General features: G+C 54.9%; 1 protein-coding gene across 1 annotated transcript; it reads right to left on the bottom strand.

The window, feature by feature from the left end:
- Nucleotides 1-1,182: 1,182 nt before the first annotated feature.
- On the bottom strand, nt 1,183-20,749 carry LOC128138339 (antigen WC1.1-like). Its single transcript, XM_052779635.1, has 17 exons — nt 20,559-20,749; nt 19,683-19,711; nt 16,939-17,139; nt 16,190-16,295; nt 15,869-15,995; nt 8,535-8,729; nt 7,906-8,026; nt 6,037-6,351; nt 5,131-5,457; nt 4,730-5,044; nt 4,059-4,373; nt 3,521-3,583; nt 3,114-3,432; nt 2,662-2,687; nt 2,238-2,375; nt 1,425-1,520; nt 1,183-1,199 (listed from the first exon to the last, which is right to left on the bottom strand). Exons 1-17 carry the CDS (start codon nt 20,747-20,749, stop codon nt 1,183-1,185), a joined length of 2,901 nt encoding a protein of 966 aa, XP_052635595.1.
- Nucleotides 20,750-24,370: the final 3,621 nt, after the last annotated feature.

Below are 24,370 nucleotides of genomic sequence, written 5' to 3'. Positions count from 1 at the left end.
GCATAAAAATGGGAATAAAAATAGAGGAAACTCCAGGTGGTTTCTGTTGCCTGTGGGCCAAGGGACATGGTTCCCTGGTGCTCACGGCTCTCCCAGCTCCACAGACCTCTTCTCCCTCCTGGCTGCACCCAGCTGCACAGCAGGGATGGGCTCTCATGGCCTGGGGCTCTGGGACTGTTGTGCACAGAGCTCCGGTGTCACAGCCGTTGTGTCCTCAGGGGGATGTGCCAGAGACACCTCTTCAGCATCATCATAGCCCATGATCCCCAAGGACAGGGGCCACGTGTCTCCCTCAGCTCCAGGGACCCCAGCACTTCTCCAGGAGCGCAGGCTGGCCCCTGCAAGCAGCAAGGCAGGACAATGCAGTTCGGCCCATGGGGTCTCTACATCATCTTCCTCCCTGCTCCTTCTCCTACCCCTAGTCCCTCCAAGGAAAACTCCTGGGACAGGTTCCCCCTTCCCAGGAGGCTGGGGTCTCAGGACGGCAGTGACTTGGGTGGCACCAGGGATGGCACCCCAGGAACCAGCAGTGCTAAATTTCCCTCTCACCTCCGGGTGCATCCCTGGGCTCTGCTCCCTCCTCTGGCTCCCTGGGCATTTCCCTCTCTCCCTGCCCAAGGGCAACATCCTCCGCTGGATCAGAAACCTCCCTGGCATCATCATAACCATCTGCTGGGTCACCTGCAGGTGGGACAAGAACATCTGAAAAGAGAGGGGAGCTGGTGACAGTGAGAAGATACGTCCTGCAGAGCAGAGGGAAGATGCACAGGGACACAGGGCTGAGACATGACTATTGGCAGGACCACAGGAGACCCCCCCATGTCCTCCCCATCTCCAGTGGTGACACTGAGAGACACCTCTGTCCATCACAGGTCTTCAGGGAGATCAACTCCTTCTTGCCTCTGTTACCTGGTGCTGATCCCAGACCATCCTCCTCCTCGCTGACCCCAGGGTAGGGCTGCAGCTGGGTCAGGGACTCCTCTGAATAGGAGCCTGCAGAGATGCACAGTGGCTATTATGAAGTGAGCCTCACTGACCTGGCTCATGGTCAGTGCTGCTGGGGAAGGGGGACCCCCAGAGCTGGGGCTGCATGGGGAGGAGGGCTGGGAAATCACCCTGCCTCCCTGGGGCAAACCCTGTCTCAAAGGTGCTCCCAGATCTGCCCTAGGACAGCCCCTTCCCTCACTCCGCGGGTGTCACTTGGGGTGCAGGGGCAGGAAGAGAGGGGCTGTCCAGCTGGGACAGGCAAAGCTGGTGGGGAGAAAGCTCCCCTTCCAGGCCCAGGACCTGGATGGTCTCCCCACAGACCACATGGCCCCAGTGTCACAAGGACCATGGGCTGGGGGGCTTCAGGGAATCAGCCCGGGATTGGGGCCAGGGGAAAGGGTCCTGCACATGTGCCTCCAGGGAGGACCCACACCCACCTGAGCGAGGAAACCTCGCCTGCTTCTCCCACACTGGGCTGTAACCGATCTCCTCGTACAGGGCCTCAGGGAAGGGCTCCTGAGCACTCCTGGAGCCTGGGGACAGAGGTTGGGCTGGCAGAGGGGCAATGGGATCACACTGCGCTGCCCCAAACCTGTTTCTTGGGCCAGCCCAGGACTGGCCCGACAGCACAGCCCCACTGCACTGTCCAGGCCCAGCTGCCACGTCCCCAGTGAGGGCAACATCGCTGTGGAGATTATCTGGGGCAGCGTCACCCTCGCATCATCCCATTGGAGACAGCGCTCATGCCCCTCTGGCCCCTGGGTCATGCACCCCTTGTCTGACCCTGGAGCAGCTCCCATGTTTCCTCCACCTGGAGCTTTCCCCCATCTGCCCCACGGGTCTAGAGTAGCCGGGGGTGGGCAGGGCTGGGCAGAGGGGACAGCCTGGGGGCCTGACACCACAGAGATGGACCCTGCTGCCCTGCACTCCTCCCTCATCTGCCTTGTCCCAGAGCCCCCCCCAGCACTACCCAGAGCACTGCCAGCTTTGGCCATCTCCCTTCTGCTCACATCTCCCCCAGTACCACTGTGCCATTTCTCTCCTCGCCCCATTGCTACCTCCCCCAACTCTGGGCTCTTTCCACCCCTTGCTGCTGGTGCTCCATGGCCAGGCACTCAATGGGATGGTGCATGGGACAGGTGGCAGAACACGGTCTCATCCCCCCAGCTCTGCCTGTGCCCTTCACTGACACCCCGCAGCCCTTCCAGGAGGTATCTATCTCCCCCTGGGAGCGCTGTGGAAAGACCAACCCCTGCGCCCAGCCCTGCTGCTTAGTGCTTGCCCAGCCAGGAGGGCCAGGAGCAGGCAGAGAAGGGCCCCCAGGATGATGCAGATGATGACAGGCACTGAGACTCTCCCACTGCCACTCAGACGGCCCTGGGGGGAATCTGTGTGGGCAAGAATATGGGAAGGCCAGCACCAGGCCTGGGTGAGGTGGAAAAAGCACCATTCCTGACCCCCATCACACAAGGCAGCAGGGGGTGGAGGGCCCCAGGGATGAGCAATGGAGAAGCTTGTACCCTGATGAGTAAATGACAACCTTCCCTACCCCCTCACCACCAGAACAGTGCCTTCTCCTGGGAGTTTCACACCCCAGCAAGGAGCCCCTTCCACCCAGCTGTGGGTCACAGCCTTGCCCTGGGGATACCCAGCCCCAGGGGGAAGACAAGTTACCTGCTCGGGGTGGGGATGCTGCTGTCCTGGGTGTAGCTGCAGAGGAGGAAAAGGAGAGCTGGGCTGAGAGGGTGGGTGTGTGGGTACCGGGGAGCCTCCTCCCCAACACACCGTCTGTGTGTCTATGGATGTCCCTGACCCATCCCACCCAAATTGCCCCTCCTGTGCTGCTAGAAAGAGAGGTCGGGATAGGGCTCAGTGCCTCTGCTCCGGGTGGCAGGCAGGATGGCACAGGCAGCCCAGGGGATAACCCTGGGGCTGCAGGGCCCCACGGGCAATGGCCAGAAGATGTCCAGTTCCACCGAGGCTGCTCCCCACTTGGCACCAGGCTCCTGCGCTCCGCAGGAACATTCTCGCTCTTGGGAGGTCAGGGGCCATGCCAGGACCAATGGGGCAAAAGGCCTTCCCCAGCTCCCTGCCAATACCCGAGCAAGAGGTCCCAGCCCTGCCACTCACCTGAGCAGTTCATGGCAGCATCTTCCTTATGCCGGCAAGCACCGCCATCCCCAGGCCGGGCCCAGCAGTCCTGCAGAGATGGCTCTGTCCCACGGCACTCCACCTGCTCCAGCCAGATGGGGCCCATCCCCATCCCAAACGCAGCCTCATGCAAGGCAGACACCGTGGGGCCACAGCCCAGCTGCCTGCACGCCACCTCAGCATCCCGCATGTCCCAGGAGTCGTCGCACACCGTCCCCCAAGAGCCACGGTGCCACACCTCCACTCTGCCCGAGCACCCGTCCTCACCTCCCACGGCACGAATCTTCTCCCTGTCTGGAGAAGGCAAAGACCTCCCATGGCACTGGGACAGCAGGCAGAGCCCTGCCAGAAAAGAAGCTTACACGGAGGAGCAGCTCCCTACCTGTGCACGTCGTGGAGTTGGGGCACGGGGCCAGTGGGATCGAGGGCATTTCTGGGCGTCTCCCTGAGGAAGGAAACACTGTGGTGAAAGGGCTGGTTTGGGAGATCGTGCAGAACAGAGCAGGACTGAGCTCTGCTTGTGCCTCCCTCTGCCATCTCAATCACGGCAGCAACTGAACCCTGGTCATTGAGGGGACACGCACAGGACTGTGAGGGGACCCCGACTGCTCAGCCCCAAAAGGTCCCTGTTTAACACAGCAGCAGGAGCATGTCTATGGAGGGGAGGCTCTTCTGAACCCTGTCTGGTCTCTTCTGAGACCTCACCTGGAGATGCCTCTGCCTCCCCCAGGCGCTGTTGGTAACCTGGGTGGCAACTGCTGCTGGACGTGTGTGGCTGCGATCGCTTTTCTGCCACCACTAGCAGAAGGGACTGACATGGAAACAAAAAGCCCCTCCAAGCTCTTTCTCTGCATTTAGCCATACCCAGCAGGGAACAGGAGCTGGGGTGACACTGGGGTGCCCAGGTGGCTCAGAGTTACCATTGCAGGTGATGTGGATCTCCTCTCTCAGGTCTTCACATGACCGTGGGTTCCAGGGAGCAGAGGGACACTGCCAGAAGGAGCTGGTTTTCTCCCCACACTGCATGTTATCCAGCCACGTAGGGCCAGACACCCTTCCATAAGGCAGCTGTGTTTCCAGGGATCCTCCATCCCCGCAGCCCAGCTCCTTGCATGCCAGCGACACTGTGTCGAGAGTCATGGAGTTGGAGCAAATGCTGCCCCACGTCCCGTTGTAGAAAACCTGCAGGCGCCCGGAGCAGCCATCACTGTTCTCCAGCCTCAGGGCCACGAACTCTGGGAGGAAAGGCACCAAGGGGGAACAGGCTGGTCTGGGGCTGTGGGAGCCAGGACACCTCTGCACCCCCCAGGCCCGCAGCGGGGTAGGGCCATGGACGATACATCTGCCTTGCACCCAAGGGCAGAGCGAAGTCCCTGATGGACAGACACCCTGCCCTTCCTGCTGACCCTCGGGGACGACTGAGCTCCCCAGGGACCCGCAGTGGGACTGAGGGTACCTTTGCATGGGTGTCCACAGGACATGCTCGGGCAGGAGCTCAGAGGCAGCCAGGGACAGCCTTGGCCATGCCCATCTCTCCTTCTATCCTGGCCTCCGCGAGAGCCAGGCTCCCACTACAGCTCCCACCACAGACCTGAGCAGATGACTCCCGCATCCTCTTTGTGCCCGCAGTCGTGCTGCCCCCAGGGCCTGGCAGGGCAGTCCCAGAGAGCAGCTTCAGCCCCAGAGCAGTTCACGCCATCCAGCCAGATCTGCCTGGAGCCTGTCCCAAACCGAGCGGAGCTGGCTGCCTCCACTGCCCCTCCACAGCCCAGCTGGTGGCAAACGACGGCGGCATCAGACAGGTCCCAGCCATCGTCACAGACAGTCCCCCAGATGCCCTGGTAGTAGATCTCCACTCTCCCAGCGCAGCGCCCGGACCCGTTCACCAGCTGGACCCTCCGGCTCCCTGTAGTGGGCAGAAACCCCAGTTGCTGTCAGGGGCCGGCTGCCCACCTACCCCATCACCTGGGGGGCCCGTGCAGCGCCTCTCACCCCAGCAAATGACTCCCACGTCCTCCACAATCCCTGCCACCGGTGAACTCTTGGGCAGGGAGGTGTTGCAGAGGGCCAGGTTGGCCTCGTGCCCTGCGCACCGGACCCCTCGCAGCCCCACGGGACCCATCCCTCTCTGGGGCTTTGGGGGGTTGTAGGCTTCCTCTGCCTCTCCACACCGCAGCTGCCGGCACACCACGCTGGCCTCCTGCACGTCCCACTGGTCATCCAGGACTCTGCCCCACGTCCCATTCTGGAAGATCTCCACTCGTCCATCGCACCGGCTCCCTCCACCCGCCAGCCGCAGGGATGCAAAGCCGGCTGAGCCTGGGGAGAGCAGAGATGCCACAACCATTGGTGGCACCGGGGAGCATGGCAACCTTCAGGGAGCAGGGCGAGGGGGGATTTTCTGACCAAACACGACAAGATTAAGCCTTTTGCTGATGAGAAGCGAGGGCAACACCCGGGCCCTCTCTGCAGCTCACACCCAGGTCTGCTGCTGCTGGGGGCACCCAGCACCTGCTGCCTGGGTGGTGGGATGAGGCTCTGCAGAGCTCTCTCTGGGGATGGGATGCAGTTGTCTGCAGCCAGAGAGATGGAGCACAGCCCTGCAGCCCTGTTCCGGGCTTGTCCCACAGTAGGAGAACGGAGGAGCCCAGGCCTGGTGGTGGTGCTGGGGCCTAAGCCACCGCCCTGGGGGCAGATGCCTGCCTCCATTCAGCCCTCAGCTCTCCCAAAGTAGAGCGGTCTCTCTGAGCAGGCAAAGCCCTCCAGATGGCTCCTGGGGAAGCCAGGGTTTCTCCAGGGAGAAATTCAGCTTTGCACTGCCATGGGATCCCTGTTTTGGGTGGCCACGTCACACACAAAGGGCAAATGGAGTTAACGCAGCACTTTTCCAGCACTCACCTGAGCAAATGACAGCAGCGTTGTTCCCGTGGGAGCATGGTGAGGCCCCCAGGGTGATCACTGGGCACTGTCCCAGGTGGGCTTCTGTCCCGTCACAGTGGAATGAGTCTCTCCAGACAGGGCCAGTCTCTCTCCCAAAATGCTCTCCTCCAGGAATGGACTCAGCAAACCCACAGTTGAGTTGACGACAGAGAACGTGGGCATCCGACAGATCCCAGCGGGAGGCACAGAGGGTCCCCCAGGTCCCCAGCACCTGGACCTCTACCGTCCCTGCACATGCTGTGCTGCCGTTCACCAGCCTGAACCCTGTGTGTTCTGAGGACAGAGGAGGAGAGAGGGTGGATTGGTGCTCGTGTACCCTCAGTAGCTGGCGGAGACACCAGAGTGACAGCATGCCTTTCTTCTCCTTCTGCACTATTTTCATGCTGCAGACAATGCCATCATCCCTCCTGTCCTCACACCTGGCCCAGCACGGCCCTTGCTCTGTTCCCCAGCCCCTGGCACAGCCCCGGTGTTCAACACCTCCCTGAGTCCTTACGTGTGCAGGTGACAACAGCGCTGGTCGCGTGGGTGCAGGGCTGGTCCCTGGAGGACCCTCTGCGGCAGGAGATGAGATGGGATTCATTCCCCACACACTGCAGCTCTCCATCCCAGATGGGACTGACCCCTTCTCCAAAGTGAGCTGGCCCAGCAACAGGCAGGGCCACGCCGCACTGCAACTCCCTGCAGACCACGTCAGCAGCTTTGGGACTAAAATGTGAATCACAGACAGTTTTCCACTGGTCCCCATCATGGATCTCCACACGTACTGAGCAGCGGCTCTTCCCTTCCACCAGCCGGACAAATCCTGGAAAAAAACCCAAAACAACTGGGAGTTCCCAGAGCCCTCTGGCACTTAAATGCCCACGTCCCACATCACCTCCAGCAAGCCATGACCAAACTGCCCATTGCACACCCCAGAGGAAGTTTTTGGGAGGGTGTTTGTGACACAGGCACATCCAGACCCCCACACACCCCATCTCTACACCATCAGACCACTCGAGGGTATGTGTCTGTCGCAGACTCACAGTCACAGGTACTGCTCAGACAAACTGCTGCACACAAGGTTCCCTGAGCAGGCTGGCGTGTTCCCTCCAGCACTGCCATAGTGTGAGCACTTTGGATCCAGGAGAACTGGCCCAGATGATAATGACTGCTGCAGCCTGCTCAGCCCCTGCAGAGCTTTGGGCTGGGCAGGAACATCACCCTGATGCAACCAGAAGCACCCCCTGATCCCAGGGGTGTTCCTGGGGTGTTGGAAGTTCATTTTAGGCAGAAGATGTCACAGAGCACAGAAATGGTGCAGCTGCTATCATGCCTGGTGCCTGTGCAGATCCCTCTGATGTCTGCTCGGGGGGAGGGTGTCCTCAGCCAGGGACACAGTGCTCGGACTGGAGGTGTCCACAACCCAGATGGATGGCTGACAGAGGGGCAGGAGACTCCCACTGGGCCCATGGCAGCTCTCAGAGAACAGCAGGCACAGAGGAGGATCAGTAACTGCTGCCAAAGCCCCCGTGTCATGGGGCAGTGTGGGGAACCATGGGCAGGCAGGAGGGCTTGGGGAGTGGGTCAGTGCTGCCTGCATGGGGCTGTGTCCCCACAGGACTATTCACAGCCCCAGGGACATCTCAGTACCAGCCTGTGCATGCGGTGGTGCAGGAGGAAGCAGCCAGAGTCAAGCAGCTGCCAAGCTCCTAAGCCTCGCAAATGCTGGTCCACACAGCCGAGCCCTGGGCACAGGCAGCGAAGGGCTTTGTGGCCACCCTGCTCCATTCCCCAGGGCCCAGCACTCATCCTCTCTGAAAAGCCCATTTGATTCAGGTGAGGTACTCATGCCTGTGAAGGGGAATGGCCCAGGAGGGTCAGCCATCTCATGCCGTTCCTCCAAGGCGTGGAGCGCCAAGCAAGTGCCCCCGGGTGTTTCCAGCATGGGGACCCTCAGCATTGTTGGCTGCAAATTGGCAGAATGGGTGAAGATTGATAAAGCACAATGGACATGCCGGGGCAAGGATGGAGGACTGATCTGTAGCCCAAGACACTGACTGAAGGTGACTGAGACACTCTGGCAAGGTCAGATCACCCTGGGGTAGGATCCCTCTGGGCCCTCCCCAAGGACTGGGGACCTCAGCAATGACAGTCCCAGCTTGGCAGTTAGACCAGCATCACTGGGCCCTGCTCTGGTGTCCACGTGTTGCTCCCTGAGAAAACAATCAAGGTCCCTTCCCCCATCCCAGACCCAGAGGTAGGCAACAGGCTGTCCCCTTACCTGAACACATCACTCCAGCATCCTCACTGTGGGCACAGTTATGTTCACCCCATCCGCTGTGTTTGCAGTCAGACAGGGCAGACTCGGTGCCATTACAGCCAACATCATCCACCCAAATGGGGCCAGATCCTGCCCCAAAGTGTCCATACTGAGGAGCTCCAACAGCAGACCCACAGCCCAGCTGCTTACAAACCACTGCCGCATCGTTCATGCTCCAGTCGTCATCACACACGGTCCCCCACTCGCCATTGTGTTTCACCTCCACTCTCCCAGCACAGCGCCTGCCGCCATCCGCCAGCCTCACCTCCGCAGCCCCTTCAAACACCAGCATGGGATGGGTCAGGGGAGTGCCAAACCCCATCACTGGAGGTCTGGGGGAACCCCCTACCTGGGCCAAATCACAGGTACTGGGGTAGGAGCCCTCTCCCCTCCAAGTCTGTCCCCAGTGCAGGGCAGGGGTCCCTTCTATCCCCACGGGCTGCGCAAGGCTGTGGGTGCCCAGTTCCAGCCCAGCTGGGTCACTCACCATCCCACTGCACAAGGCAGCTCTTCCCACCCCAACAGCCACCTGCCTCCCACCCACACACTGCCCAGCGCTGCACTGGACACCTGCTACTCCCCAGCCCGGCACCCCCTCAACAGCTCCTTGTACCCAGGCCTGCAGCTTCCAGCACCAGCCTGCACCTGCCCAGCACCATCCAAACCCACCCCCACCCCCAGGGCTTTTCACGTTCCCAGGGAGCACTGAGATGATTCTGAGGATCCCCCAACCCATGACTCTTCCTCACCCCTGGTGTCAGCCCAGTCCATGCCCTGGGCCAAGCTCCCCAGGAAGGATGTCTCTCTACTGTAGATGCCCCGCTCCCCTTCTCTCTGTGGGGTCCAAACCGCTCTCATGGGGTCAGGGGTCCCCCGGACCAAGGGGGCAGTGAGCAGCACACAAACTCTCCGAGGTACCCTAGAGCTCAGCAGTGCCCTGGGCATCTCTGGGTGCTGCCATCACCAGCTAGGCCACCACCAGCTCCAGAGGTACAGTGCTGGTGAACAGGGGATGCCAAAGGGGTGCCCCAGGACAGGGTGTCTATGAATTCAACCAGGCGCAGGCTGCCCTGAACACTGGAGCCCTGGAAAAGGAGCTATTCTCACCCACCCAGATGGGCACAGGGAAAGGCACAGGGTCCATGGACCTGAGCACCTTCTGCCCCTCATCTCAGTAGCACCTGCAAAGTAACCCCATTCCCAGACAAATCCCAATGACCACACTGGTACCTGCTGGCCCTGGGCTGTGGGACAAGGGAGTCAGCACTTACCCCTGCACAGCTGTACCCAGAGGAGTAGCCACAGCATCTGAGGGAACACGAGTCCCTCGGTGCCCATCCTGAGCCTCCTGCCCTGCCAGCACATCCCTGCTGCGCCGCACTCCCTGCCACGGCTCCTGGGGACTCATGGGGACAATGACGACGGGAGGGCAATATATCTCTGCAGCTGCCAGCCCAGCTACAGGAGGAGCCAATCGAAGCAGCAGCACCTTTTTAGACATTATCGGGAGCCATCTCCCCTCCGACACAGCCCAGCCCTCCAATGAACTTCTCCAGCACCATTCATGACCATATATGAGAGATGGCTCCGCTAGAGGTGTCACGTCACTGTGGTGGGGGGGCATCACAAGACAGGGCCAGTTGTGGGGGGGAACAGGTTTTTCACCCCCTGGACCGTGCCGTGTGGACTAGGAGCACTGAGCATCTCGTATTCCTGGCACATCCAAGAGCCCCAGGTGTGAGTGTCCAGCCACCCCTGTGCCATGGGAATCACAGGGCTGAGACTGCAGCGGGGGCTGTGTCAGGAAGGGAAGGAAACAGCCCCTGCCCCTGCTTCAGACTCCGCTCTGCTGGGAGCAGCAGCTGGGAAAGGCCCTTAGCCCAGGCCAGAGCCCCATCCCAGCAGCGCTGGCTCGCCCGTCCCTCCCTGGAGAGCCCCATGGACGGTCCCTTCCAATGAGCTGGAGCTGGGACACGTCTCTGTCCCAGCAGCAGACATGCAGCCCAGAGGCTCAGTCATATCCTTGGCATGTTACCGAGGGGCCGTTATTCCCCGCGGGTGGCTCGGGACCTGCAGCCTGCAGGTGCACAAACCACAGCCCACGTGACCTCGCAGCGCTCCCCGTGCTCCGGAGGAAGTCTGTGGTTTCCTCCTGGCGCCGTGCCCAGGCACATCCCTGCGGTGCCCCCGAGCCACCCCTACCCCGACTGCTCCAGCCAGGGCTGCAGGGGCTGCTCCTTCGGCCTCGCAAAGACGGGCCTGGGTGGATCCCGTCCCCTCTGATGCCCTTGTGACAGCACACGGCCGCTCTGCACTGAGCCCCGCGGCCATGGGGTGCCATCGGTGACGTGAACACTGCCATTCTTCCACGGCCACCGCTGCGTGCTCATGATTTATACTGACGGTGACCTCACACCCCTCCTACTGCCACCACTGCGTGTGCCTGAGTTACAGTGCCACATGCGTGGGCGTGGTGGATGGACTTCTGCTAACGATGGTTCTTCCAAAAAGCCGTGTTTGGTCGTGGTCTGAATATTATTTTGGTGACAACAGAAGCACCTGCCCAAGCTATGTGCCAGCTCCCAGCCTATCAGCTCTCCAGGCATCAGTGACATCACAAGTTCATCCATACACAGCCACGTGCATACTCCTAGCCTATCTGCTACTCAGCCACAGGTGACGTCATAGTATCTGCATCTGACAAGTTGTATTGGGTCTGGCTGAGATGGAGTTAATACTCCCCATAGCAGCCCTCATAGCACTGCGCTCTGCATCAAATTTACAAATCAACCGGAGTAGGGTAATGAGAAATAAAACCAAATCTCAGAACACCTTCCCTCCACCCCTCCCTTCTTCCCGGGCACAACTTCACTGCCGGATTCTCTACCAACCCCCCAGCGGCACGGGGGACGGGGATGGGGTTTACGGTCAGTTCATCACACGTTATTTTCTGCTGCTTCATCCTCCTCAGGGGGAGGACTCATCACACTCTTCCCCTGCTCCAGCGTGGGGTCCCACCCACGGGAGACAGTCCTGCACAAATTCTCCAACGTGGGTCCTTCCCACGGGCTGCAGTTCTTCACGAACTGCTCCAGCATGGGTCCTTTCCACGGTGTGCAGTCCTTCAGGCACAGACTGCTCCAGCGTGGGCCCCCCACGGGGTCACAAGTCCTGCCAGAAAACCTGCTCCATGGGCTCCTCTCTCCACAGATCCGCAGGTCCTGCCAGGAGCCTGCTCCAGCGCGGGGTTCCCACGGGGTCACAGCCTCCTTCGGGAACCCACCTGCTCCGGCGTGGGGTCCTCCACGGGCTGCAGGTGGATATCTGCTCCACCGTGGACCTCCATGGACTGCAGGGGGACCGCCTGCCTCACCACGGTCTTCCCCACGGGCTGCAGGGGAATCTCTGCTCCGGCGCCTGGAGCATCTCCTCCCCCTCCTTCTTCACTGTCCTTGGTGTCCGCAGGGTTGTTTCTCTTATATGTTCTCACTCCTCTCTCCAGCTGCCGAATACCATCTGTCCCAACTTTTTTTCCTTCTTAAAAATGTTATCACAGAGGCGTTACCACTATCGCTGATTGGTTTGGCCTTGGCCGGCGGCGGGTCCGTCTTAGAGCCGGCTGGTATGGGTTCTCTCGAACACAGGGGAAGCTTCCAGCAGCTTCTTACAGAAGCCACCCCTGGAACCCCTCCCCGCTACCAAAACCTTGCCACACAAAACCAATACACATGGGCCTGCTCCTGGCCTATCGGCTATTCAGACACCAATGACCTCAAAACCACCAGCACAAAACAGGGGCCTGCTCCTGCCCTATCAGCCACTCAGGCACCAGTGACCTCACATGTAGGTGTACACCCATTTGCCATGTACTTGCTGGTCCAGTAGTCTGCCTCCGGTGACCTTACAAGAACCTATAAGGGCCATGCACCTGGTCCTGGCCTATCAGCTCGTCAGCCCACAGTGACAACACAAGTACATACCCAAGCCATGTGTCTCCCTGTCCTGGTTTCAGCTGGGATAGAGTTAATTGTCTTCCTAGTAGCTGGTACAGTGCTATGTTTTGAGTTCAGTAAGAGAAGAATGTTGATAACACTGATGTTTTCAGTTGTTGCTCAGTAATATTTAGTCTCATCTCAAGGATTTTTCAGCTTCTCATGCCCAGCCAGCAAGAAAGCTGGAGGGGCACAAGAAGTTGGGATGGGACACAGCCAGGGCACCTGACCCAAACTGGCCAATGGGGTATTCCATACCATGTGACGTCACCTTTAGTATGTAAACTGGGGGGAGTGGGGGCAGGGAGATCGCCGCTGGGGGACTAACTGGCCGTCAATCAGCAGGTGGTGAGCAATTGCACTGCGCATCATTTGTATATTCCAATCCTTTTATTATTACTGCTGTCATTTTATTAGTGTTATCATTATCATCATTAGTTTCTTCTTTTCTGTTCTATTAATTCATTCTTATCTCAACCCATGAGTTTTACTTCTTTTCCCGATTTTCTCCCCCATCCCACTGGGTGCGGGGAGAGTGAGTGAGCAGCTGCGTGGCGCTTAGTTGCTGGCCGGCCAGGGTTAAACAACACTCCCTCTTGCCTAGCAGCTACTCAGGCACCAGTGAGCTGGCCACCACATAGCCACCTACTTGCTATCTGCTTGCCTATGAGATGCAAAGGCACAAGTGACCTCGTAAGCTCTGACACAAGCCACGCCCCTACTCTTGGCCTATCAGCTACTCAGGTATCAGTAATCTCACAACCACTTACACAAGCCACGTGCCAGCTCCCAGCCTATGATCTACTCGGGCACCAGTGACCTCACAAGCACATACCAACCTATTTTCTATGTGCTTGTCTGGTGGGGTGACCCCATGTGGCAGCCCCCACCCAGTCACTTCCTCACTCCCCACCGGTAAGATGGCGGAGGAAAACGAAAGGACAAAAGTGAGAAAAAAAATCTCATGGGTTGAGATAAAGACAGTTTAATAAGTGGATTACTTCTATTTTGAAGAATGCCCAGCACTCCCCTACTTCTATTGCTGACTATGACGTCATATGGTGTGGAATATCGCCTTGGTCTGTTGGGGTCAGCTGTCCTGACTTTGTCCCCTCCCAGCCTCGTGCCACCCCCAGCCTCCTCGCTGTTGGGGCAGAGTGAGCAACAGAGAAGGCCTTGATGCTGTGCAAGCGCTGCTCAGCAGTAGCTACAATGTCAGTGTGTTATCAGTCAACACTCTTTTGACCACCAAGGCAAAGCTCAGCACCATAGGGCCTGCTAACAAGAAAACTAACGCCATCCCAGCCAGACCCAGTACAATCTTCACACCTTGTTCCCTCCCGTTTACACCCTGCTGAGGTCCTACAGGATTCAATACATTTACATCCACCATCACCACCCCCTTCCCCATCCTTTGACAGGACGTACACACAGCAGACTGGCTTTGGCTGGTGTGGCTCAGGTGGACCTGCACAAGTGCCAGCACACTCCTGACCTCTCCCCTCTCTCAGGCAGCCAGAGCTGTTTGAAACATTCAATCAGGTTATCAACCTAAGGAGAAGGAAATGTATATAGCACCAGTCTACACCCGGCAGTGGTCTTACAGGTAGCTGTGAGATCCCCCACAAACCCATGGGGAAAGGGAGTTCCCCACTACCATCCTATCTCTCTGCTTGGAACCTCAAAAGCCACTTTGCAGTTCCTGGGCTCACTGGCTAGTTCCTCTCGTCCACATGGTCTTTTCTGAGATCCTCTTTGGGTCTTTTCCGTATTGCCCCCATGCACATACTCTTCTGAAGTTGGCATTTTGTCCTGCTTTTCCATGTTGGCAGATGGCGTTGCCTGTGTCTTGCAGCACCGAGGAAAGCTCAGAGTCTTCCCCAGTAACCCTGCATGGCCATCCTGCTGGGCTGGGCTGGGATGTGGGGCCTCCCAGGCCGGTTCACAGGATACCGGCGTAACCGTCAGCAGCATTCAGTCAGCGGTGAGGCCACCAGAGGCAACTTTAAGTCAGCAGCTAAGTGCTAGATTGAGGAGGACTGGGAGGTTCCCAAGGCCCAGAAGCACCGATGAAGAGCTGAGGGACCTGTCGAGAGCCGGCAGCTCTCCTGAGCGTGTCTGACACGGCATGGGTGTTGCCAGGGGGAACCACGGGAGATTTAAATGGCCCTGAGGAGCGCCAGCGACCAGAAGCGTGGCGGACAGGGCGGGCAAACAGGGCGTGGTGTGTCAGAAAGGGCGTGGCACCGCAGTTCGCACAGGCAGGGCATGCAGGTAGGGTGTAGCCCCCACCCCTTCCCAGCTCGAGAAGGCTACTCAAGCGGTGGGCATCGGCCAAGAGGGAGACCCAGGTATGGTTGCCACTTGGGTAAAAGCCATTGTTAGGAAAAAATTGGTGACGCAGACAGAGGTCCCATGTAAACGTGCAGCTGTCCAGGTCTCTGGCTGCAGGGAGTGCCTGAGTCTATCACTGACGACGGAGGGAAGCGGGGACAGCTCTTGTGTGAGGTGTGACCAGGTGGATGATCTGCTCAGCCTGGTGGTAGAGCTGAAGGAGGAAGTGGAAAGGTTGAGGAGTATCAGGGAGTGTGAGAGGGAGATAGATTGGTGGGCCTAAAACCTACCGTCCCTGAGGCAGAAGCAGCAGATGGAGGCTTTGCAAGAAGTGGAGGTTCCTGTCGCGGTCGAGACGGACAAGCGACAAGTACGCATTCTTATATTACAAGCAAAGAAGTTTTTTTATTCTTACAAGCCAGCAAATTTATACCCATTATACTTGTTACCTTGTACATATGTCTGTCCCTTATTAGTCAAAAAGTTGTCAGAAGTTGTTTTTCTCATCCCTCATTGGGTGACTTTTTCAGGTTCCTTATCACAACTGCAAACGGTCAACACATTCCTTAAACTTAGTTTCCCAGGCATGCTTCTCATCCTTTCTTGCTCTCTCACGGGAACACTGCAATCTTGCCAAGGTCAATATCCTCCCCAGGCCCCTCGATCCAGCCGAGGTCCCCCACAATTCCCCCTTTTTGTTTTTGCGCCACATATGCCACGTGAATTGTCTGCTGCAGGGCCCTTTGCAGCAAGGACAGCACACATGGGAGGATGCTCAATACAATGATAATAATTGCCAATATTAATCCTGGTTTCAATACTCCCTTTAACCACCCTCCAATCCCCCATTGAGAGAACAAGCCATCCAACCCCCCATAAACCCAACACCTTCTGTCAGCTTCTGCATCTCCTTTCGCAGCTGTTGGATACTCTGGGACACTGACACCGAATGATCTGACAGGTTCATACAAGACATACCATTAAGGTTTTCACAGCTGTGGCCATGGGCCAACAATAGAAGATCAATAGCTGCTCTGTTTTATAGCGTAGCATGGCATATAGAATCTATATCTAGCAATAATCCAGAAAGAGCTTGTGATGTAGCATTGCTTCGCCTGTTTAGCCAGCATCCCTCTTGGCCCGTAGCATTTGCAGGCGTTACCGATAAGTTCATCTTGGGCTGCGATGGTACCCATATTGCAACCACTACTCTGAGGAGACTGCAGCAGGCGATGACACTTCTAAGTAGGGTTTTACCAGTCGTGCGGACACCCATCACGGTCCAGTATCTGTGGAGACAGAAGCATAACCTCGACCCCAGGTTAATAAGTCACAAGGTGCAGACCATTGACCCGTCTGCAGGTCCCCTATCTGAACCTTAATCCCGAGGGTCACACCAGATATACTTGTCAATGACCCAAAATGACGCAGCATTGGTGGTTGTTGAACATCATCAGTGACCTGCAAAAAATTTAATACATACGTGGCCTTGTTAAGTCGGGCCTCCGGGCCCTCACCCATCATTCCCCCTTTTTGTTTTTGAAGCATATGCTTTAGAGTTCTATAGGCGCCTTCTACAATGCCTTGTCCTGTGGGAGAATGAGGGATACCGGTGACATGGGTAATTCCCCAAAGCTGCAAAAAGGTAGTCACCTTGGTAGAAAGATAGGCTGGACCGTTGTCAGTCTTAATCTGCTAGAGGTACACCAGCCACAGAAAATGCTCATTGCCAGTGTCGAATAACATCCCTGGCGGCTTCACCTGTATGAGCGGTGGAAATAACAACACAAGAAAAAGTATCAATAGACACATGCACATATTTCAACCGCCCAAACTCAGGAATATGTGTCAAGTCAGTCTGCCAGATTTGCAAGGCTCGAAGGCCTCTAGGGTTGGTTCCATAATAATGAGGTACACGGTGGCCCTGACAGTCAGGGCACGCGGCGACGATGGCACGAGCCTCAGAGTTCGACAATCAAAATTGCCGCTTTAAGGCCCGATGTCCTTGGTGAAAAAAACGATGAGCTTCCATCGCCTGTTGTCTCACATTTGGTACTGGACCTATTGCTACCCCCGATATGAGAGCATCTGCACGAGCATTCCCTTCCACAATAAAACCAGGCAAGCTTGTGTGGTTTTTAATATGCATGACACAATATGGGGAGCAGCGTTCCTGAATCTCCATCCATAACACCTTCAACACTCCAAATAACTTTTCATTTCCCACCTGACCATGCATAGCCTTATCCAATCTTTGAACCAAACCCGCCGCATAAGCTGAATCGGTGACAACATTTACAGGATCTGGAAAATGTTGAAACACCATCACCGTTGCTCGAAGTTCTACAGCTTGAGGGGAGCCTTCTTGCTGTTCTATCTTCTGTTGCCATTGCTGGCCATCATGCCACACAATGGCTGCTTTTCCTGTTTTTCCTGAACCGTCAGTGAACACCGTGGGACCAATCACCGGCTCTGATTTACTTAGCTGCTTTTGTGCAAAGCGTATTTGACTTCCCATTTTAATTAACGGATGAGAGGGAAGATGATACCCAATTTGCCCAGTATAATTTGCCAAGGCTGCTTGCCATGCAGAGCTATTAGCGAGACACCATTCAAAATAATCGGCTTTAACAGGCACAGTGATACATTCCGGGTCCCTGGCTATCAATTCCATACATCGAACTCGGGTCTTCATGATAATTTGGGCTAAAAGCTCAAAAAGACCTGGGGCGGTTTTGTTTGGTCTGAACGGTAAGAAGGTCCATTCTAACACATGCAATGGATCTGGCCAATCAGAATTCCATTGTGCGATCATGGCAAAAGGTACCAATTTGTCTATTAATACAAAAACCTGAATTGAAACTGTCACATCAATTCTCCACACACGTCTATGCACAATTGCTTGCTCTACTTCTGCAATTACTTGTTTTGCCTCAGGGGTTAATGCCCGTGGTGCAGCAATATCTGTATCACCCTTCAATAAATCCAAAAGTGGCTGTAATTCCGATGATGGCAACCCTAAATAGGGTCGAACCCAACTGATCACTCCGGCCAATTTTTGTACATCATTTAAAGTTTTTATCTCCAATTGTAACTGAATGGGTTATGGTGTGACCGTCTGATTTAATATTTTCATACCCAAATACAGCCACGGCCGTTGACGCTGTACCTTTTCAGGTGCAATAACTAGGCCTAATCGGTGTAGTGAATCACGTGCTGTGACTTCCATTTCGCTTAACATCTGTTGAGATGGAGCGGCTAACAAAATGTCATCCATATAATGATAACAATAACATGCGGGGAATGCAGCACGAACTGGACTTAAGGCCTTTGCCACAAACCACTGACAAATGGTGGGAGAATTTTTCATTCCCTGAGGCAAAACTTTCCAATGATACCTTTTCGCCGGCTCACTGTTGTTCACTGAGGGTACAGTGAAAACAAACTTCTCCATATCAGGTGCGGCTAAAGAGGTGGTGAAAAAACAATCTTTTAAGTCCATTACAATAATTTGCCATTGCATTGGAATCATAGTTGGAGGAGGTAACCCTGACTGCAATGCCCCCAGGGTTGCTATTACCTCACTAATCTTTCATAAATCATGCAATAGCCTCCATTTTCCAGATTTCTTTTTGATCACAAACACTGGTGTGTTCCATGGGCTATGAGAGGCCTCAATATGTCCTGCGGCTAATTGTTCCGCAACTAAAGATTTCAAGGCGAGGAGTTTTTCTTAATTGAGGGGCCACTGATCCACCCACACTGGTTTATCTGTTAACCAGGTCAGTGCCAGTGTCGGGCGCTCCACGCCCTGCAGCACAGTAGCCCCTATGAAAAATCTGTGGTAAGACGCACCCCCCATTGATCCAACACATCTTGACCCCATAAATTAAGTGGCAAAGTGGTGACATATGGCCTCACAGTGGCTTTCTGTCCCTCTGGGTTACTTATTAGCACAGGTTTTGCTGCAATAAAACTATTTGAAACTCCACCTACACCCAACACTCCTTCCGCATTTACAACCAATGGCCATGAGGAGGGCGAGTTACGCTGTGCTATGATGGTCATATCAGCCCCAGAGTCCAGCAAACCTGTCAGTTTTATCTGTGATGGGGATGCATTTGCCATAGTGAGGGTACAGGTCATTTCTGGCCCGCTTTCCGTAATGCGTTGCGACCAAAAGACCTGCAGCTTTCCAGTGGACCCAAAACCTTGAGTACCACGAATTACCTGTTCTGTCGCAGGCACACAGCTCATAAATGGTACGAGTTGAGCAATTCATGTGCCTCCTTTTATAGTGACTGGAGGGGTTGCAGTAGATACCATTGCACATATTTGCCCGTGATAATCAGCATCAATAACTCCCACATGCACCATTAACCCTTGCAAAGTACTACTTGATCGTCCTATTAATAAGGCACTTAATCCTTTACTAATCGGTCCCCAGGCTTCCAGGGGCACTTTATGCATTCCTTGGGTAGATAAAGTTACTGTGTGGGCGGTGCATACATCCATCCCGGCTGCTCCTTGGGTTTGTCCCCGTAACTTGTCACAAAGGCTTGTAGTGTCTGCGCTGGCTGTTGTACCAGAAAGGGGTTGCTGGAGTGGTAGGGCATTTGTGTCTGCACGCACCCCTTCGGGCTCTTTCTGCCGTTTCCCGACTGGAGGGGTTGACCCTTAGCATGAAATTTAGATTTACATTGCTTTGCAAAGTGTCCCAGCTTTCCACACTTAAGACATGTAGCTGCTCCCACGGCCACCTGCCTGGCTCCTCCTTTTCTATTTTTAGCAGGACAGTTAGCCTTGACATGTCCAGTCTGCCCGCAGCAGTAACATTTCTGATTAGACATACACATTGCAGACATAGCTGTAGCTAATGCAGACATTTTGTGTTCAACAGAGCCCACCTTCCTGCAAGCCGTAATCATAGCTTCTAACTGTTTTACCAGCATTTCTCATATATGTGCATCAAATACCTGCCGCTCTATAGCCCCCATCAATTTCTCTACAAACGACAGAAACGGCTCTTTAGCCCCCTGTTTAATCAGGGTATATCTTGCCTTAGGCTCTGCCAGCTCCGTCGTTCGGAGCAAAGCTTCTACACCAATAGTCTTGACTTGCTCCAATACAAGTGGATGCCATTGAGCCTGATGTTGAGGATTATTAAATTGACCAGTCCCAGTCAGAACATCAGCTCCGTTACCATAACGTGGATCAGTTTGTGAAAGCTGCAAATTGTGTACTGCTTGCGCCTCTGCTCTCTGAGTCCAGATACTACGAAAAACGGCACATTGCACAGGTTGGAAAATAATCTGAGCAATTTGAGCAATATCATAAGGTGTCATTTATTCCATAGTTAACAGGCGTATTAATTGCATAATTGCAGGGGAATTGGGACCATATTGCGCAGTTGCCTTTTGTAAATCCTGTATAACTTTCCACGCATATGGTCTATGTTCATCCATCATTCCTTGTCCTGGATCACCCCTTACCATGGGGAAAGCCATCGCCCCAGTCCCCCTTAAATTTGTTTCACCAGAGTTGCCTGCTGTTACGGGAATGTTAATTTGCTCGGATAGGTCCCAATTTCCTTCTTGCAGAGCTCGAGCTTTCACCTGCTGCCAGAATTTCAGGGGCTTGTGGGGACTGACAGTAATTCGAGCCGGCGGAAGGACCCAGGGCTGTCCTCGGCAACGCGAGCCTCCCTGTAATTGTCCCTCCTTCGGTGTTCCCGCAGACCCCCCAGGTTCAGGATCCCCCATATCATTGTCCATGGGGTCATGCCAACCCTCTGATGTTTTGGCTGGCAGAGAGGGTTACAGGCATGAAGTCCCCTGTTCCCCTCCCCGCACCCGGAGGGGCTATTCATCCCTTCTTGATCCTCTGAATCAGGCGGCAAGGGGCGGGGCGGACGGGTTAACCGGCGCCTCTGCCGTTTCAGCGGGGCATACATCACTACCAGGAAGCAAGTCCTGGGGACACTTATATGTTCTATCTTTAATAGTCCGAGGATGTCCTGAGGGAGGCTCATCATCAGAGTCATCAACGAAAGGGTTCTTTTGTCAGCCCCGTGGTTTTGGCCGCCCAGCACGCTTGTCAGAGGACTGGGCAACAGACCCCACGTCCTCTGTGGGAGAGGACTGCCCTCCCCCCACAATAGGGACGTCTGGCTCCTTCATGCTATCCCTTTGTTCTTTAATGTCTTGGTCAGTTTCAAGGAGCTGGCGCCATGTCGTCAGGAGGCTGGCTGCCTCCTTAGACCCTCAGGACACACTGTCAAACAGCTTGTCCCTGAGTCCTTGCCACACAGGCACACTAAATGCAGTCACTGTATCTGTTTTATATCCGTGTTGCTTGCCCCATAAGAGCATTTTCCACAACATCAACTCTTCTACTTTAAGTCCTCTCTTTTGCAATATTACTTTCCACATATTTACAATTCCGGCATCCTCTTTACTGAGGGTCCCGCCCATGTTCCCGGCAGCTCACCTGTTTATCTCCAGGTGTCAAGTATTGGTCCGGACTAGCAGCTCTTCCCGCCACTCTCAAGCTATGCCGGGCTCCGTCTCCACTGCTCTCCTCGCAGTCATAATCATTATTTACAGCATCAATCAGGGTCACCAATTGTCACGGTCGAGACGGACAAACGACAAGTACGCATTCTTATAGTACAAGCAAAGAAGTTTTTTTTATTCTTACAAGCCAGCAAATTTATACCCATTATACTTGTTACCTTGTACATATGTCTGTCCCTTATTGGTCAAAAAGTTGTCAGAAGTTGTTTTTCTCATCCCTCATTGAGTGGCTTTTTCAGGCTCCTTATCACATCTGCAAATGGTCAACACATTCCTTAAACTTAGTATCGCAGGCACGCTTCTCATCATTTCTTCTCTCACGGGAACATGGTAATCTTGTCAAGGTCAATATCATCCCCAGGCAACTGGGTGCAGACGAGGTCCTCCACAGACTTGGCCTCCTGACCGGTGCCGGTGCAATAGACTTGGCATCCCTAACCGCGCAGGAAGGGTAGACCTGGCCTCCCTAACTGCGCGGGCAGAGTAGACCTGGCCTCTGTAACTGCGTTGGTGGGGTACACCTGGCCTTCCTGCCCGCGAGGACCGGGTAGACCAGGCCTACCTAACCACGCGGGCGGGGTAGAGGTGGCCTCCCTGCTGCCCCCGGCGGGGTAGACCTGGCTCCCTAATCGTGCGGAATGGGGTAGACCTGGCCTCCCTAACCGTGTGGGTGGGGTAGACCTGGCCTCCCTACCGGATCCGGTGGGGTAGAACTGGCCTCCCTACCCTCGAAGGTGGGGTAGACCTGACCTCCCTACCCACGCTGCAGGGGTACAGCTAGCCTCCTTACCCGTGCGGGCGGGGTAGACCTGGCTTCCCTGCCGGCGCCGCCGGGGTAGACCTGGCCTCCTTCTCGGGGCTGGTGGGGTAGACGTGGCCTCCCTACCCACGCAGATGGAGTAGACCTGGCCTCTCTGCCAGCACTGGCGGGGTAGACCTGGCCTCCCTACCTGCGCTAGCGGGGTAGACCAGGAGTCCCTGAGGCGCCGGTGGGGTAGACATGGCCTCCCTGCCTGCGACGGCGGGGTAGACCGGGCCTCCCTCCCGGCGCCGCATCGTAGGCACTACCTTCTACCCTCGCGGGCGGGGTAGACCTGGCCTCACTGCCAGTGCCAGCAGGTTAGACCTGGCCTCCCTACCCGTGCCGGCGGGGCAGACCTGGCCTCCCTACCTGCGCAGGTGGGGTAGTGTGGACACATATTTATCTAACGGTCGCAAGAGCATTCCAGATGCCTTTAGAAGACCTTGAACAGAATAAACAAGAAGACAAAAAAAGAAAGATGCCAATTAGAAGAACACAGGTGCACATTCCAAGATAAAGGGAACTTGGCACAAAGAACCTCAATTCGGCAGTTTATCTTGACCAATTAGACTGAGACAAGTTTTGCGTGTTTTAGTTAATATAACCAATTGTGTCCTATGTTTATGCGCGTGTACAGTGTTAGTATAACCAATTATATCTTATGTTTATGCACGTGTACAGCGTTGATATAACCAATCATATTTTATGTTTGTGCACGTGTACAGTGACTTTGCAGAATATGTGACTATAAGTATGTGTGTGTTTTAGCAATAAAGGGTCGTCTGCTGTCTGCTCTCAAGATTACAGGCATCCGTCTACTTCAATCTCCTCAAATGGTGACCCCGACGTGATTGCGGGCCGAGAAAACGCTGGAATTGCTGGAAGTGCGTCCGGAGGAGACTCTAGCCAAACGATCGTCTAGCCAGCTGGACTGAGCGGACAACCTTCTCCCGGGAGATCAATCACCCTGCTCGTTTGGAAGTAAGGTGAGCGGCTAAGACGATTAAAATGGGTGCCCAGATGTCTGTGGAAGAAAGGGCAATTGTACAAATACTTTCGCATATACTCTCCGAGAGAGGGATTAAGTATGATTCAAATACTTTACGTATGATGCTGAAGTGGCTTAAGGACCATGGTGCCCCCACTTCGAATGTAGAAGTCTTTAAAGTTAAAAATTGGGAAGAAATGGGAAAAGTAATTTGGGACTTTGTATCGCGTGGGGATATGAAGGCTCAGAAAATCTCCACTACGTGGAGATTGGTGCTGGAAACGTTGAAAGCCCTTAAGGCAGAAAAGGAGGTGGCTGCTTCTGTAAAAATTTCAATTGAAGATACCCTGGAAAAAAAGAGAAGTGTGTGTGGCGAGGTGGTGAATAATTCGGACAGTGATGAGGAATTAAACACCGAGGGAGATGTCATTAATGGAGGCAACGATCAACCTTTAAGTAACCTGCCTCTCGAGCAGAGACCTATCCCCTCTGCACCTGCCTATGAGACAGATACATCCCCAGGAGAAGCTATAAAAAAACGATGGAAGGACATAAATGATAAAATGTTAACCGAAGGTCTAAATCCTGTGGCTTTTCCAGTTGCAGTCAGGCAGAATGCCCCAAACGTGTGGCAACCTTTCAATTGGGATTTAATAAAAGAAGTACAGAAAACAGTAATGGCTAATGGACTGTCTGCTCCGTTTAGTCAGGTGTTCTTGGAGAATATATTTTCTGGTCAAATTTTAACGGGCTTTGACTGTACACAATTGGCTACAATGATTTTAACCCCGACTCAGCGTCTAATATGGAAGGTGAAATGGGCAGAATTATGTGATTTAGCGGCACTAAGAAATTTAGACTGCCCAGAAGGAGATCCGCAGTATATGATCACTTCTGCACAAATGATGGGGACTGGTGACTTTGCAGATGTTAATAGGCAAGCGAGGCTACCGGTGGAAGCATTACAAGAATCAGCTTCCTTAGCTCTGAAGGCAATGGTAACCTTGCCTGAAGCTGGAAAGCCAGAACAATCATTTACAAGTATAAGGCAGGGTAATATGGAACCTTATATGTCCTTTATTGATCGTCTGCGAGATGCTATTGAAAAGCAAATAGATAATGCTGATGCCAAAGAAGCATTGATAATAAAATTGGCTGTGGAAAATGCAAATGCAGACTGTAAAAAAATACTACAATCGATGCCAGGAAGAGTGACGCTAGTAGATATGATAGAGGCCTGTAACAAAGTTGGGTCTTTGGAGCATAAAACTACATTAATGGCCAATGCTTTTGCTGTAG

This window comes from Harpia harpyja, unplaced genomic scaffold (assembly GCF_026419915.1).
Source record: "Harpia harpyja isolate bHarHar1 unplaced genomic scaffold, bHarHar1 primary haplotype scaffold_39, whole genome shotgun sequence".
Taxonomy (NCBI): Eukaryota; Metazoa; Chordata; class Aves; order Accipitriformes; family Accipitridae; genus Harpia; species Harpia harpyja.
Note: the sequence above shows the minus strand (reverse complement) of the source record. Positions and strands in the feature narration are given on the sequence as shown.

Excerpts from the sequence above, each read along its gene's own strand:
- LOC128138339 (XM_052779635.1), bottom strand. The coding sequence starts at position 20,749 with ATGACTCTGATGATGAGCCTCCCTCAGGACATCCTCGGACTATTAAAG. Across the intron at positions 17,140-19,682 it reads TGGGGGCTATAGAGCGGCAG|GAAAAACAGGAAAAGCAGCC; the intron begins GTATTTGATGCA and ends CTGACGGTTCAG. Across the intron at positions 5,045-5,130 it reads CGTGGGAGTCATTTGCTGGG|GGAGCCGGAGGGTCCAGCTG; the intron begins GTGAGAGGCGCT and ends TGCCCACTACAG.